This window comes from Notechis scutatus, chromosome 2 (genome assembly GCF_049901735.1).
Source record: "Notechis scutatus isolate UNSWTSFEM ecotype Mainland chromosome 2, rNotScu1.2, whole genome shotgun sequence".
Taxonomy (NCBI): Eukaryota; Metazoa; Chordata; class Lepidosauria; order Squamata; family Elapidae; genus Notechis; species Notechis scutatus.
Genome location: NC_142010.1, coordinates 233,109,947 through 233,126,449, shown reverse-complemented (window position 1 = coordinate 233,126,449; position 16,503 = coordinate 233,109,947). Strand labels below are relative to the sequence as shown.

Below are 16,503 nucleotides of genomic sequence, written 5' to 3'. Positions count from 1 at the left end.
GCATTTTGTTTGCACTAGCTGCTTTGAAAAATCACTTCTCCAAATGCTTCACATATGCATGAGCATTCAAAGACTCATAGTGAGCATAAATTGGAGTGATTCTACTGATTTATATTTCACCTTGGATATATCTCACTCATATATTTTCTGGATTCGACCAGACCAGAACATGAACACAGCACATGTATGTTCTCAATCTGTAATATGTCATTAGATTTTTTTTTTAAAAAAGTCTCTCCTTCTTTAATTTCAGTTAATTCATGCAACATCTAGGAATGGAAAGAAAATAGTAAAATCAGAAGGAGAACACATGTATTCCTGTACATAATGTTGAAATTGATGCTACATGAACAGTTGTAATTTGAGCATATCAGTACAAAAAATGACCACATGGTGGCACTGAACAAAACTTTTGAGATGCATGCAATAGAAACATAATTTTGTTGTAATACTGAAGAAATCATTTCTCCGTAATTAAATCTGCTAATATTAGTTGAATTTACTTCTGAAAATAACACTTTTGGGTCAGGTAAATGGCTATATTGATCCCTGATTTCATAAAGTATTTCGTTTAAGAATTGGTAACCAAACATTTAAAAAAAAAAAAACCCAAGTTGCTTTAGTACTTAATTTCAGGTTACTTATTGCTTAGATTTAAAATTGCTGAATGATCAATAGTAAGTTTCGTAGCTTTCACCTTCCATTAAGATTGCACCATCTTAACATGGTTGATCTAGATAATTATTTTCTTTGGATCACTCAACTGGTAGTATATCGACATCTTTTTCCTAAATTAAATAATAGGAAATGACTATCATTTTTCTCCTCTTTGATCATCCTCTGTATCACATTCCCCAACCGGGACAGTCTTCAATTGTGTGATCTAATTTTCAAAACTCCTCACTCAGTAAACCTATTGCTAAGAATTGTGGGAAATTAAGTCTAATGAATGTTTATGGATTGAAGAAAACTTCTCTATGTTAGTATCATAAGTAATTGAACGTAAAAAAGAATAAGATCTTTCTTGTCTCCCCTTGCTTCCACTTTACACAACTTTGTTCCTCATTGTCGGTTATCATACTGTCTCTCTTCATCAGTGCTGTCGGGTGCCTTTCTTGTCTTCTTTCACTTCAGTTGTTGTCCCTTACACTTTCTTCTCCTTCTAGTCACATTGTGCATAGCCATCTGGGGGTGGAGCATCCTTTTCTCCTTCCCAATAAAGAATCTAATGAAAATATAGCTAAATAGCTGATGGCATTCTTTCTGGGAACATTTCCATTAAAAGTCATGCTTGGAGAAGATGAAATTGAAATGGGTTCTTCCTGAAAGTTCCTTAGGTAGTTCCTTCCAAAGCCCAAAGGGAGTTGCAGTTTTGCTTTTTCCAAGTATTCCTACCAGTGGAAAAAAGCAGTAGGAATTCTGGGAATGCTATCTATTGTATCAGTTGGAAAATGCTTCAAGGATCCTCTGGCATGCGTATGGTTTACAGCCGTCGGTGGAGAGAAGTGACGTAATTGTACTTCTTGAACCACAGTGGCTCACGAGGTTAGCACACAGGACTGCAGATCGGCAGGCCCGTGTTTCAGACCCATTGCTGCTGTGGGGCAGGGTTTGCTCCTGTCACACGCTCCAGTTTCTGCCAACCCAGAAGTTCAAAAGGGAACAACTGAATAGATTAATGGGTACCACTTCAGTGGGCAACTTCATGGGAGACCTGAACTGGACGTCCCCTGGGCAACAGTGATATCACTAGCAAATCTTTTCACAACAGATGCATTTCAGTGCTTCAGAGACTGGGGGGGGGGGACTTCATGTTTTCGTATTGCAATCTTCCTTTCTCAGCATCTAAAGAGTTAGCAGCGGCAAGTGATTACTGTATGCCTATTTTAGTCATTTATTCAGTCTCATTCAAAGAGCCAGATTGATCTAGTGATTAAGACATTAGGCTAGAAACCAGGAGACTGTGAGTTACAATCCCATTTTAGGCATGAAAGCCAGCAGAGTGAAAATAGGAGGAAGGATTTTAATATATGTTCACTACCTTCAATTATTTATAAAAAATAGAACAAGTGGGATATAAATGAATAAATGTTCTTTCCATTTTGATAACAGTGAATTTGTTGGAATATCTTCCCCTAATAATGCTCAGGAATTATTACACAGGAATGGGCTTCAGTACCTTGGATAGTTCTAAGCAAATAACGGGTGTCTGAAATTCAGTTACAGGTAGTCCTCTAATTACAATCATAATTGGGATCAGAGTTTCTGTTGTTTAGCCAGTGGTGCCCAATTTTGTGATCTTTTGGGCCAAGTTGTTAAGCAAATTGTTGCAGTTATGAAGTGAATCATGTTGTTCCGTGGCTTCTCCCATTGACCTTGCTTGTCAGAAGCCAACAGGGAAAGTCAAATATGGCAATCACATGGCATCAGGATACTGCAGCTGCTATAAATACATGTTGGTTGCCTAGTGCCCAACTTTTGAAGGGGATGCTCTGATAGTTGTAAGTGCAAAGACCAGTCATAAGTCGCTTTTTTGAGTGTGGTTGTAACTTTGAACGGTCTTTAAATGAATGATTAGTAAGTCAAGGACTATTTGTACTGTATACTTTTTGCCTTGCTTGAGATACACTACCTTTCCAAGGTTCTCTTCTCTTCCATAAGAGTAGGGAGCTTTATAAATATAGTTATCTGAAGTTTTTATATCTCATCATATATGAACCTCAAAAGTTGCACTATAATATGTGTGATGAATGTCATTTAATTGTATTCCCTGCTGAATAAGGAATTTAGAAAACAATCATTTTGATGGTTCTGAGATGTAATGTATTGGTTTGCTGGGTGTTAGTATTAAAATATGCTTGATCTTCTAACAATAGATTATTAGAAATTAGAGGGGTACAAATAGCAGAAAGCCACAGGGAAAGCTCCTGATTGTCCCATTCAGCATATAAAATGTGATAGAGGCTGCCTTTTCATCCCATCTATGTTTACTCTTTGCCTTGATTCATAAACGTAAGGTACATTCTATATTCCTAGTTATTATAGATTGAATGCTTCTTTCTCCTGACTTGGGGCCCTGAACACAACCTAATTATACCCTATTCAAGGAGCAGAGAGACACTTTAATTATATCCTGTTTTGGAAGGGAACAGGGAGACACTTAATACCTTGTCAGCTGATTCTGCATTTATGTGCATGCAAATGTGTGTGCAAAATATCTTAACAGAGCAGTTACTGAATGTTGTTTACATGAAATCAAGATAAAATAGAAAACTTTTCAGAAATTGTAATATGTGGGAATGACCTTGGGGGACCGAGTGAAGAAAGGGTATCTAGGGAATGGTAAGGTAAGTGGGAGCTTGGAATATGGCTGCATAATGAGCAGAACAAGAGGCTAAGAGAGGACCTTCCTTAAGTTATCAGGCTGTGAAGATGATGGTGAGAGAATTGTACATTCAGACTTCCAAGATTCTGTTAATATATCTTTACAATAAAGTAGAATTAGCTTATCTGTCTGTGTTTCTTGTATCTAGTCTACCTGGTAAGGCTGAAAGAAACTCACCCTGAATTGAGTATTGGTTCTTTAAAGAAGACTGCACATCCTGAGAGTCATATTATTAGTAATCTGGACCCAGTAATGTATAACAGCTTGATCCTCTCCAGCTTGATCCTATCCCAATGTGTTATACCAGTTTATCACTGAATTTTGCCAACCTGGTACCCTCAAGGATCATGGATCTTGCCATCAAAATGTGCGGGCAAAATAGCAGTTTTCAGAATAAATATTTTTTTTCACCAACACTTGAAACCATTTTGACAAATCTTTCCTCAAGAATCACCCAGATCACTACTTTAATGCCCACCTGCCAAATCCAGAAATAGAAAGGAAAATAAATATAGTCTCAGGCTGGATTAAATTTGCCCAATCCTGAATTATATCTTTCTTCCTTACCCTCAGACGACATAGTATTTATACCGATTGGCAAAGTTGGATCTGTATTTCAACAGATCTGTGAAGCGCCAATTGAGGGGAAGCGTCTTTATGATAAATAAACAGATTTCTCTTTCAGCTTTGCTTATGTGGAACCAAGTTGAGAGGAATACTCTTGATCCAGACAGCTAGTGGGAAGATTGGAATTACGAAGCACTATTCATCACACACAAACTCTCAGCTATTTACCAGAATCCCTCTTCTTACATCTTATTTATAATTGTAATTGATTTTATATCTAACTAGGTAGTGATACAAATTTGTTTTAAAAAGAGAAAAATTCTTACCAAATGCTTCAAAATGACTGGAATTGTGTTATGTAACATACTTTGTAAAAAAATTACCAGAGAAATGCACAGTGCAATGGACAGTGTAAATATTATATGCTGTATAAATATTTCAAATAGTTAAACATATTTAATATTAAATAATAAAAATCAATGAAATATAATTATTTAAATGTTATATTCAAAGGAATTTGACTTTTTGCTTTGAAATTATTCACATTACACTACTTGAAAAGGTGGTGATCCAGTAAAAGGCACACCTCTTACATTATTTAAATGCCAGAATTGATGCGTTGAAAGGAATCATACAGCAGCAAAAGGATAAACAAAGGCTTGAAAGAGTTGACTCTTAATATTTTCTTTTTCAGTGTCCAAATTGGCTTTTTTAAAATAGGAAATTATGAATAGTCCAACAATTTAATCTTAAATAAATCAATATAGTGAATGGTTTGTTTTATGTGTATGCATACATACATACATATGTTATACATTTTTAATCATTGCATATGCATACATGCATATGTATGGTTTGTTTTACGTGTATACATACATACATATGTTATACATTTTTAATCATTGCATATACATACATACAGTTGTATCCATGCCAATAATTTAATTAGCTATGACGTCTCTTCTTGTACCTGATCCTGTAGTCCAATTGAGATTATGATGTGTAAATTTACCATCTCCTACATAACATCTTTGTGTTCTCCAGTGACTTTTGGGATCATAATATCCTTTCTGCTTTATCACTGGATTCAGTTATTCATATTTCAATCAGGCTGTGTAACTAGCAACTCAGTACCAATTAGGTAACTGATTCATCAAATCATAATTAGTTTGATGGTATATAACTGATGTTTCCTGCAAGCAATTTTTAAACGGTCCTCTAATAAAAACAAATATAGAATCTTTTTTGTTCTTAATATCAGAGTTCAACTGGAAGTGTGTCAAGCAATTAAATCGACCAAATGGATCTTTATAACTTGATTTTGAGAGAGCTTTTTTTATCATAAAATTAATTTGAAAAGAAGGAAGCAACAGCCATTCTCTTAAGAAACTATGCACACACAATTTCGTTGTCAGTGCTTTCACGTCATAGCTTCCTTTCTTGGGAACAGAAGAAAACATCTTGGCTATGTATCCAATCACTCTATTCACTGAACAACATACCTTTTCTCCCCTTGGTAATATATATAGCCTTCAGCCATAAGGGACAATTCAGAGAAATTCGCTTGACAGTAGTGAAAAGGGATGGTGGCTATAATAATCTGATAAATGTTCTGGAAAGCATGCTCATTCAGATGGAAGAATCTTTCTTGCTGTTAAATAGTGCCGCAGTTTGGCTTCAGGCTGCTTTAGCATCTGTGGATTAGTACTGTTCATTCATCCTGATGTTCTGCAAAAAAGGGATATGGGCTAAGGCTCTCTGTCATATAGATGCAGGGATTCCTTGTCATTTGTAGATTATATTGATCTTAGAACAACAGCAGAAAAAGTTTTAGTTTATAGGATTATTCTGACTTTTACTAGACTCTGTGGATCCATCATAGCTGGACACACGTAGAATTAAAGAAATTTGAAGTCACAGATTAGTTCTAAGTAACAAAGATGAAAGAATATTAGACCTTCTGGCTAATGCCCCACCATTACTATTTTTTTTCCATTGTGCAATGTAACTAAAAGTAAATGAAGTGAAATTTTTATTGCTGCTTTAGAACAACCAAAATTCAGAAATCCTGGTTGAGTCAGCTACTTGGAAATTAATCAATTAATTCTGATTTATTTTAAATTTAAATCAGTTCTGATTTAAAGGCTTCGGTCAATGGGTCAGACAGTCATAAGATATGGTTAGGAATTTTCTTTCCTGCTATTACAATTGGTTTTTTTATATATATAATTGGATGTTTCCTATTTTTAAACTGTTGTCTGCCCTGAAAACCTTATGATACAGGTAGAGAATGAATAGGGATACACTCTAGATCAGGGGTCTCCAACCTTGGCAAGAAGCTAACTGAGGAATTCTGGGAGTTGAAGTGCACAAGTCTTAAAAGTTGCCAAGGTTGGAGACCCCTGCTGTAGATCACGGGTGTCAAACTTGCTGTGTCACGTTGCCATCACATGACTTTTCATGATGTTTTCCCCATTCGTGGAGCTGGGGTGGGTATGGCCGGCATGTGACGCATCCAGCCTGCGGGCCCCCAGTTTGATACCCCTGCTCTAAATAGTTAACCATATTTTTCTAGTTTTAGGATTATGGAAATGATAAAATCATGTCCTTTAGGAATGTAATATGAGCATGAGAGTTTATGAAGAAGATTTAGGACATTTAAGATAATTGTATGTTTTTGACTTCCTTTTCATAATCCAAGTTTGCAAACCACTGGTATTCATTGTAAAATAGTTCTGTAGCCTTAAACTGTTGTGGTATTTCATCAGTTCAGACAGTGGTGTTTTTCTTTTGGTTAACTTTTAGCAATAAGTTAAGACTTCCTCTGAGAAAAAAGTTCATTTTTCTAGATTATATCCCAGGAAATTTTATCCTTTGAGCTTGTTTCAAATGGTTTATACTGAACAAATTCAGACTATCCATATTTGGATGCTTTTATCAAAAAAAAAAATATGATTTCATTCTTGGAACCTATTTTACAGAGCAAGTATTATCATCATTTTCTTTAGAATTGTCTTCAGTGTTTTTATTGATCCTTGGTTGTGTAGGGGAAATGTTTTGCAGCCATTCCATATCCTGAATATGAATTTTAGATCGGTCATTTACTTTGCCATGTACAATTGAAGCCACTTTAAACAAAGTACATAACTTTAATTCACTTTTTACTCTCCAAATCTCACAAATTAGTTTGAAGCTGACTCAATTGTATTCATTTCTGCTGCCCTCAAAATACTGAGAATGAGTAGGAAACACTACAAGCCTCCCAGTTTGCTATCTGGATGACTGACAGGAAAGTTCAACAATTCAGCCATCCTACCCCACTAACAAAAATTCCGATCTTCCCAGAAAAATAAACCATATATAAGTATACATGATCTTTCCCCTGTTGAAAAGCTGCCATTACAACCGTTTCTGTTTAAAACCATCAGCTTTCTTTGGCTGGAAGGACAGCATGATATTTTTGCAGCCAGGCAAAAATATACCCATAGGCATAGTTTTAGAAGTTACCACAAAGGCTGCAAAATTGTAAAACAATTGTAGAGGATGAATATAAGGACTCAGTGATCAGGTTGCCTGTGTTTCTTCTTTAGCATAGGTAGGTTGCTGCAGATGCTGAACTCGGGCATTGCCTGCCCACAAGAACTGGAAGGAGTGAGGAAACAAAAACAAAGCCAGTAGGAAAACATGGCCCATGGGCCCTCTTACAAGTAGTCCTCAGCCTATGACCCCAATTGAGCCTAACATTTTGGTTGCTAAGTGAAACCATTGCTAAGTGATTTTTTGCTCCATTTTACAACCTTTCCTGTCACCATTGTTAAGTGAATCGCTGAATCGTTGTTAAGCTAGCAGCACGGTTGTTAAGTGAATCTGGCCTCCCCGTTGACTTCATTTGTCAGAAGGTCGCAAAAGGTGAACATATATGACCCTGGGACAGTGCAACTGTTATAAATATGAGCCAATTGCCGAGTATCTGGATTTTGATCACGTGACCATGGCAATGCTGCAACCATCAATAAGTGAAAAAAAAAGTCATGTTTTTTCAGTGCCATTGTAACTTTGAATAAACTGTGGTAAATCAAAGACTACCTCTATTGGGGGGAAAAAGTCTGGCTAATTATCAGATTTAATGTGCAGACACATACAAAAAGCAAACAAGGACCCAAAAGACTGGGAGGTCCAGGGCCAAGCTATGAGCAGCTCAAAGCATATACTTTATGCAGAGTGAGTGCAAACACTGCCTGCATGTTATAATTCATATCTGGACGCTCGGTTCTTCTTCCCAAGATATAATCAGCCATGGACAATATAAAATAAAGAGACAGTTGAATTCTATGTTGCTTGATTTTGCGGGAGGAAGTGGTTGAGCAAGATATTTTCAGTTGGCTTGTTTTCTTAGTGTATCAATTTTTGCTACGGCTTATTAGTTTGCATTCCACTAGGATCAGTTTCCACAAGTCCTTAGAAGCAGAAGAAAACACCTGTTTCCTTGCTCTTCTCACTATTAATATTTTTCAATGGAAGCAGCAATCACAAGAAGGAGAAAATAGCAAACTACAGACTGGGCAAAGAGGAGACTGGCAGTGGATCCTTCCTTGAACAGGAAACCGCTCTAGCAACTGCTCCCAAATGTCATCTCTGTATAGCTAATGAAATCAATAGGCAAAACAGTAGCTTGGTTTTTGTGGTGCATTTTCACCGGCTAATCCAATAATATTTGATGAGGTAGCCTATTTATTTTTCTTCCAATTTTGGTGGTTTTGCCCGGCTTTTAGTTTCTCAGGTTATAATTGAAATTCTTAGCCATCTAGCTTCTTACCAATCTCTTTGTGCAGTTGATAAAGCTGATTTTAGAGCTGCTTTTGCATTTCCAGGACAGCTTACTGGAGAGCATTTTTCTACTTGGGAAGAGAGTCCCTGGGGGCTTCTGGTCAAGCAGAAGTTCCTCTAATGATCATACATTACAGAGAACTAATTATTTCAGGGCGGATCCTTCTGCAACCATAACAACATCCATCTATCACATTAGGATGTTTGCAGAACATTCTCTCTCTCCCTCTCTCTCTCTCTGTCTCTCTCTGTCTCTGTCTCTGTCTCTTGCATTTTGATAACTGTCAAGTTCCATGTAGCTGAACAAATCAAAAGCTAAGAACATACATTTCAGAAACACATTCTTTCTGCCAGCCGGTGGTAAAAGCATAATCTTGAAAATTGGAAAAATATCACTTCCAGGCTGACTTATGCAAGCTAATTAAACATTTGAAATATTTGCTCTCCATGTCTGGGCTATGCTGCTTCATCTGACACAAGTAAATTCCACCTGCTTGTCACAATGGGGAATAAAAAACAATTCCCAGCCATTCAATACTGTCCAGTGAGGATTAAGCAATTATGAAGGCTTCTGGTACAAAGTAAAATTAAATGGAATATTTCAGATGGAGGTATAACAATTGTTTGTTAGAAACAATTTATTTTTGAAATATTTCATGTTTTTCAATTTCATTGAACTGAAAAAAATAACTGCAGAGGGTGATTGTTTTAATATGAATAATAGTTGGTTCTGGTGGTAAGTCCCTGAGGAAGAAAAATGCTTTGAATCTAGCTTGCTTTTACATGTTTTTTTTTCCTGCAGTTTTTTTCTGGTGACTAATTGTGCTTTTCTATTACATTGTAACTGATTATTCTGTTCATTTACATTTTAGAATTTAAACAGTTCTTCATCTGAAATTTAAAGAGAGAATGTGACAAAAGATGTTTTGAATTGCATGTCTCTCAAATACTGTAATTTTCTTGATGGGCAGAATCGATTGTGATTGCCAGTTGACAGCTGGAGCAATTGGATTGTGATGTATGAAAGGCCCCAAGTAATTAAAACTTTAAAATTAGGAATTTGCAAAATCTCATTTAAATATTTCAAATCCAATTGACTTACATTTGGAATAAAGTAGCTGTTTCAGCATTTAACTGAGAATTATATGCCTTTAAAAATTAAAAACATTGGCTGTATTGAACTGAACAGTTATGGGTAATAGGTATCACAATGGACTTAATTATCTCATAACTAATTGGTACTCTTTAAGTATCAATAAATCTTCATTTTCATACTACTTATGTATAATTAATGTACTACACCTTGCAGTAAATATACCTTGCAATTCAGCATTAATCTCCATAATTCTAGACGTTTCTGTCATCTTTTAGGTTTCGTCACAGCCCTAATTGCTTTTATTTAAGAGACTGGATCATCCACAGCTGGATAAGGAAGTGCCTTAAGTTTGGTGCACAGGATAAAGCTTTGTATACTGTACAAAACAAGGTTTTTAAATTTTATTATATTTTATTTTGTATGTAAAAAAGGAAACTAACAAAAGAGAGAAAAACAAATGTCTTTACAAAATCATACTTTGCTCATGTACTCATCAAAACTAACGTTACATGGGAAATTCTTGACACGTTACACTATTAAATTATTAATTTTTAAACCAGTCTTCTTAGCATGCATAAAAATGGAAAAGGAAAAAAGGAAAATGTAAACATTATGTCAATCCATAATTTGCAGGGATTCCTGGTGAGAAAAATTCTAATTCAATCAGAGCAAAAATTACGTTGATCAGACCATTATATAATAGATGTGAGAACGGATGTTCTTGTATCATAAACTTTTTATGATCATAAATGCATGATTTCTATTCCCATTTTCCACTTGATTCTTTCCGAACCATTAATATTTAATTCAAAAGATCCAGAATATCTACAAAAGAGAATAATTCTTTTTGAACAGTGTTAATATATGAAATAACCTAAATAGTTTAATAGAAGGGACCCTCTAGCATAGAGCCACATCAGGTGAGTATCATATCAAGCCAAAATGTCTTGAGTACCACATCTGCAATAATGATCTGCACCCCTCTAGTTCTTTCTTTGATTTATTTTAAATGTATCCAAATGTCCAATGGACACAAAATAATCATTTTTGATTTAAATATAACTTTAGAACTAGAGAACTGACATATAAATACCCAATTGGTCTTCCATTCACATTTGAATGCTGAACACTATAATTCCTTACTTCATTTCTCTTTTATGCTTTTAAATTTCTTAGTATATTCTAACAAAGATTCATAAATAGTTATTGTAGGCTTTATTTGTGAAGACATATTAATCTTTTAACATAAAGAAGGGGGCACATTCTGTAGCACTTAAGCTACATATCTGGATGTCAGAAAATATTGTTATTGAAAAAAATGCTAATACTTAGATTGCAACTATTCAAATAATGAGCATGTGTGATTTCATCTTATTAATGAATGTATTAATATATTCCACACTGCATCTGGGTTCCTCAATAAAAGGATTACCTTGCTATTTTAAAATTTAAAGTAAGAGTTATTTTTACTTGTCTTTTTATAAAGGACATTTATTAGTTATGCTGAAATCCTGAACAAATAGAGTTCATTTTATGTTCCTTTTTAACATATTATGGATATGATCTGGCCCAAGTAAAGAAATATTGTCTTGATTTCAAAAAGGGTAATTTAACCCCTGCTTATGTGTCTCCCACTGAAATCCATCAGTGAATACCTTTAACTCTTGCCTAGATTGCGATCAATTTGTTTATTAAGGGATTTGATAAATAGCTTGATTTATTTAATCAGACTGCACACACTGCAGTAAGCATTTAAAGGAATGACTTTTATTTAACTGAGAACTATTTTGAACAAAAGCAGAAATATCTGTCTGAGCCATTTTCCTGTGCTCCGAGAGCCACATTCCTTGAAGTATTTACTGCCTTATGTTTTTGCCTGGCACTCAAGTTAGATTTTTGAGGTCTCCTGCATCAGCGGTACAAAGATAACTTTAATGTCAATGTGCAGTTAAAGGAAATGGTTCTTATTGCTAAAAGTTTTGAAGGCTTGGATGAAAGGATACAAAAACATGTTCTTCTTTTCTGGTGTGCCAAAGTTTAGCAGGAAACAAAATGAAATGGCAGAAATTTCAGAATACCATCTCTCCTTGGCTTGGAATGCTAAGGCCATTTATGTAGTGCGTGTTGGAGAATATAATACGTGTCCCTGTGAGAGGTCATGCTTGTGTTTAATGAAAAATAACAGTACTAATTTCCCTGTAAAAGTTCACAAGTAGAAAGTGGCTGGGTACATTCACGTAGCCAGATGGTTATGTGCCCTAATCGCTGCTGATGAAAAGAAAACATAACATGAGGTCTGCTGAATGTATAGTTCAGCCTCTCTTCTTGATTAAAAGATTAGCCTAATGGAAGGGAGGTGGGAAAGCTGTCATGGATTTCCTGAAGCATAAGTCAATTAATGCTGCCTCAGCTGAAGTAGCATTTTTCAAACTTGGTAACTTTAAAGATGTGTGGGCTTCAGTCCCAGAATGCCAAGAGCTGAAATGTATGAAAATTTAACAGTGATCTAAAGCCTGTGCTAGCCAATGGGTACAACAACTGTTTTCTTCTAGCACAAGCTGCTCTGCAAATTCTTTATGTTCCCATGTCCATCTATGAAAGCCAAAACAGAAGTGGAATGCTTACTGATAGACATCTCTTTAGTTTTGCTCAGCCATATCATGCATTCAGGCCACTATTCAGAATTACTAGAAGTACGGCATTAACATAACTTTGTTCTCTGCTCTTTTTTATTTTCCAGGTACAGTTTGGAATAATTCCAGATAGTTTTACCTTCAATATATTATTGGATTCTTTTATAAAAGATGAGAACTATGAAAGTAAGGAACACATATTTATTAAGCATTAGGTATTATGTATATATTAAGTATTTCACCCTTAATATGCATTGTGCGTTTCTGAATTTCTGGACGTGGCCATTTTTGAGCCTATTTCTTTTTAACTAATTTGCCATGATTTCAGGAATAATTTTTTTTTTTAAAGGAAAGGGATAATAGACATAAAGCAGGTGGCAAGATTGATGCAATGTCACTGAATTCTTCTCATAAAAAGATATATAGGTTGTCCTCAAAATGCAAATATTTGTTTAGTAACTGTTCAAAGTTACAACACTGAAAACTCACAACTGATTTTTTGCACTTAATGACTGTTGTAGCATCCCTGCAATTACATGATTAAAATTTGGGCAAGAAACTTAGGGATATTAAATTAAACCAGAATAATAGTGGTGCAAGTTCATTTCATATGTTATCAGTGTCTCCCCATTATTTCACACTTCCAAAATAATGAAATTGACCCAAATATTACCCAAAGAATTAGATCAAATTGTGAAGTCAGCAGATATTTGAATAGGATATTCTACTATTCTGCAGTTTGGCAAATTCCCTTTGCCAAACCAGCTTTGTTTTTTTCAGGTTGTGGGAAGACCATAGTATCATGATTAGGAAACTAAATTGATTTTTCATTCCAATATCTTCCATGCTAGCAACAGTATAATAATGAGTACATGGGACTTCTCTTGGAGGGAGTTACATGATCAGTTTATAATGAATTTTGGATGTGATCACCTGGATTCTAACGTGTTTCTCATATAATAAGGCCAGGTCTTATTTTTTTTTGAGCCCTGAAAAAATGGCTAGGATGTCTTTTTGGGGGTGAATTAATTTCTCCCCCCCCCCCCCCACCAGCACTGTCTCCAACAACAGCATCTGAGTCTCTCCCGCTTTTCCCCTGTCCCCGTAACAACAGGAAAAAAAAGATTTTGAGGTACCTGGGAGCGCCGCGCGCTGCGTTTTGGTTTAATCCCGAGCAGCTGGGTGGGCGCGAGAAGAGCCGAGTGAGCGTCTCTGCTGCTGCTACCCTTGGTGCTCCAGCCTCGGGCTCTGCAAGTTTGCAAAAGTCCCAGTACGCAGCCCGTTCCTGCATTCCAAGCGCCCAGGCCAAGCTGCAGCTGTCCCTCTCTTGCCAGCACCGTCTCCAACAACAGCAGCAGCAGTGGCGGGAACCGTGGAAGCGTTTCAGCCGCTTCTCGGGTGGGGGAGCCACCTCCGTAACTTCCATGGTTCCCGCCGCTGCTGCCGCTGTTGTTGGAGACGGCACTGGCTTGGAATGCAGGAACGGGCTGTGCACCGGGACTTTTGCAAACTTGCCGAGGGCAAGCCCGAGGCTGGAGCACCAAGGGTAGCAGCAGCAGAGACGCTCGCTCGGTTCTTCTCACGCCCACCCAGCCGCTCGGGATTAAACCAAAACGCAGCGCGCAGCGCTCCCAGGTACCTCAAAATGTTTTTTTTTTCCTGTTGTTACGGGGACGGGGGAAAAGCGGGAGCAACTCAGATGCTGTTGTTGGAGACGGTGCTGGTGAGAGAGGCGCCAGCACCGGTGGGAACCGTGGAAGCTACGGAGGCATGAGAAGTGGCTGAAACGCTGCCGGACATCCACGCCGACGCCGCTCCATCCCTCCATCCCTCCGTGCTCCACCATGATTGGCTGTTAGGAGCGGCTGATGGTGAGGTGTAGCTGCCCATGGGGTACTTCTAATGGCAAGTTCCCCTCCCGCCTTCCCCCCCCAATTTCGCATGTTTTAAACTAGGCCTAAATTTGGGGGTAGGGGCTTAATTTCATTTTATGCCTAGAAAACATGCTGGGTCTTCCTATTGGGGGGGGGCGTATTGTTGGAGAAACACAGTAGAAAAAGAAAAATCAAGATGTAAAGCTGAACAGCAGAAAAATTAAAAACTTTAAAATCAGATGACAATGATAGTTTAGGTAAAGAAAACCAAAATATTTCTCCTTCCTTAATTTATAAATCTAATAAATGGTATTAGTATAGGTATTTAATTTGTATATTAAAATATATGTGAATCCAGTCAAATATATATATCAGTCCTGAAATAATATTAATTTGTACATTGTTTATCTTTCCCCATAATGTCACTGGGATTTTTAATCACTTGTTTATGTCATGTTAATCTGAAATAGTTTGATACGTTCATTTCTATAAATACACTGGTGGGATCATTATTATAATATATTTTAAGCAACCATTTTAATGCTTGTTTTTATTATTTTTAGATGCTATGGCTGCAGTGACTGAGATAACGATACAGGAAGATTTCAGTAAGGTGTCCACCCAACTTCTCTCTCTTTATACTATGTACAAATATTTGGCAACCAAATCAGAACTTACGGTAAGTTACTTGCATAATGAAATGTTTGTGGTTATGGCTAAAGAATAATATGCTCAAATGCTGCATGTCCATACTTTCAAAATATGATTTAAAGCCAAGTTGAAGAGACTTAACATCCTTGGGTGTAATTTAAATTGCCAACCTATTTCAGCTGGTATATGGCCCTTGATTGACCCCATGGTTACTCTTCCTTCTCCCTAAATATCTCCTATTTAAAGAAACTGAAGCATATTTGTAATATAAGCTAGTATAATTATAAATATGGTTAGAATCATTCTGTTGTACTACTACTATTGCTATCAGTATATATGTTACTATATACACTGCTCAAAAAAAATAAAGGGAACACTTAAACAACACAATGTAACTCCAAGTCAATCACACTTCTGTAAAATCAAACTGTCCACTTAGGTAGCAACACTGACTGACAATCAATTTCACATGCTGTTGTGCAAAAGGAATAGACAACCTGTGGAAAGCATAGGCAGTTAGCAAGACATCCCCAATAAAGGAGTGGTTCTGCAGGTGGTGACCACAGACCACTTCTCAGTTCCTATGCTTTCTGGCTGATGGTTTGGTCACTTTTGAATGCTGGCGGTGCTTTCACTCTAGTGGTAGCATGAGACGGAGTCTACAACCCACACAAGTGGCTCAGGTAGTGCAACTCATCCAGGATGGCACATCAGTGTGAGCTGTGGCAAGAAGGTTTGCTGTGTCTGTCAGCGTAGTGTCCAGAGCATGGAGGCGCTACCAGGAGACAGGCCAGTACATCAGGAGACGTGGAGGAGGCCGTAGGAGGGCAACAACCCAGCACCAGGACTGCTACTTCTGCCTTTGTGCAAGGAGGGACAGGAGGAGCACTGCCAAAGCCCTGCAAAATGACCTCCAGTGGGCCACAAATGTGCATGTGGCTGCTCAAACGGTCATAAACAGACTCCATGAGGGTGGTATGAGGGCCAGACGTCCACAGGTGGGGGTTGTGCTTACAGCCCAACACCGTGCAGGATGTTTGGCATTTTCCAGAGAACACCAAGATTGGCAAATTCACCACTGGAGCCCTGTGCTCTTCACAGATGAAAGCACATGCGACAGACGTGACAGGATCTGGAGACGCCATGGATAATGTTCTGCTGCCTGCAACATCCTCCAGCATGACCAGTTTGGCAGTGGGTCAGTAATGGTGTGGGGTGGCATTTCTTTAGGGGGCCACACAGCCCTCCATGTGCTTGCCAGAGGTAGCCTGACTGCCATTAGGTACCGAGATGAGATCCTCAGACCCCTTGGGAGACCATATGCTGGTGCGGTTGGCCCTGGGTTCCTCCTAATGCAAGACAATGCTAGACCTTATGTGGCTGGAGTGTGTCAGCAGTTCCTGCAAGATGAAGGCATTGATGCTATGGACTGGCCCGCCTGTTCCCCAGACCTTAATCCAATTGAGCACA

At 37.5% G+C, this 16,503-nt stretch overlaps 1 protein-coding gene across 2 annotated transcripts in view; it reads left to right on the top strand.

The window, feature by feature from the left end:
- MRPS27 (mitochondrial ribosomal protein S27) overlaps positions 1–16,503 on the top strand; it is a 46,223-nt gene that overhangs the window by 18,286 nt on the left and 11,434 nt on the right. For both annotated transcript variants that reach the window (XM_026670645.2, XM_087958257.1), the window contains exons 5-7: positions 10,151–10,265; positions 12,616–12,694; positions 14,946–15,061. In XM_026670645.2, coding sequence (XP_026526430.1) covers positions 10,151–10,265; positions 12,616–12,694; positions 14,946–15,061 — 310 coding nt within the window. The remainder of the gene's footprint in view (positions 1–10,150; positions 10,266–12,615; positions 12,695–14,945; positions 15,062–16,503) is intronic.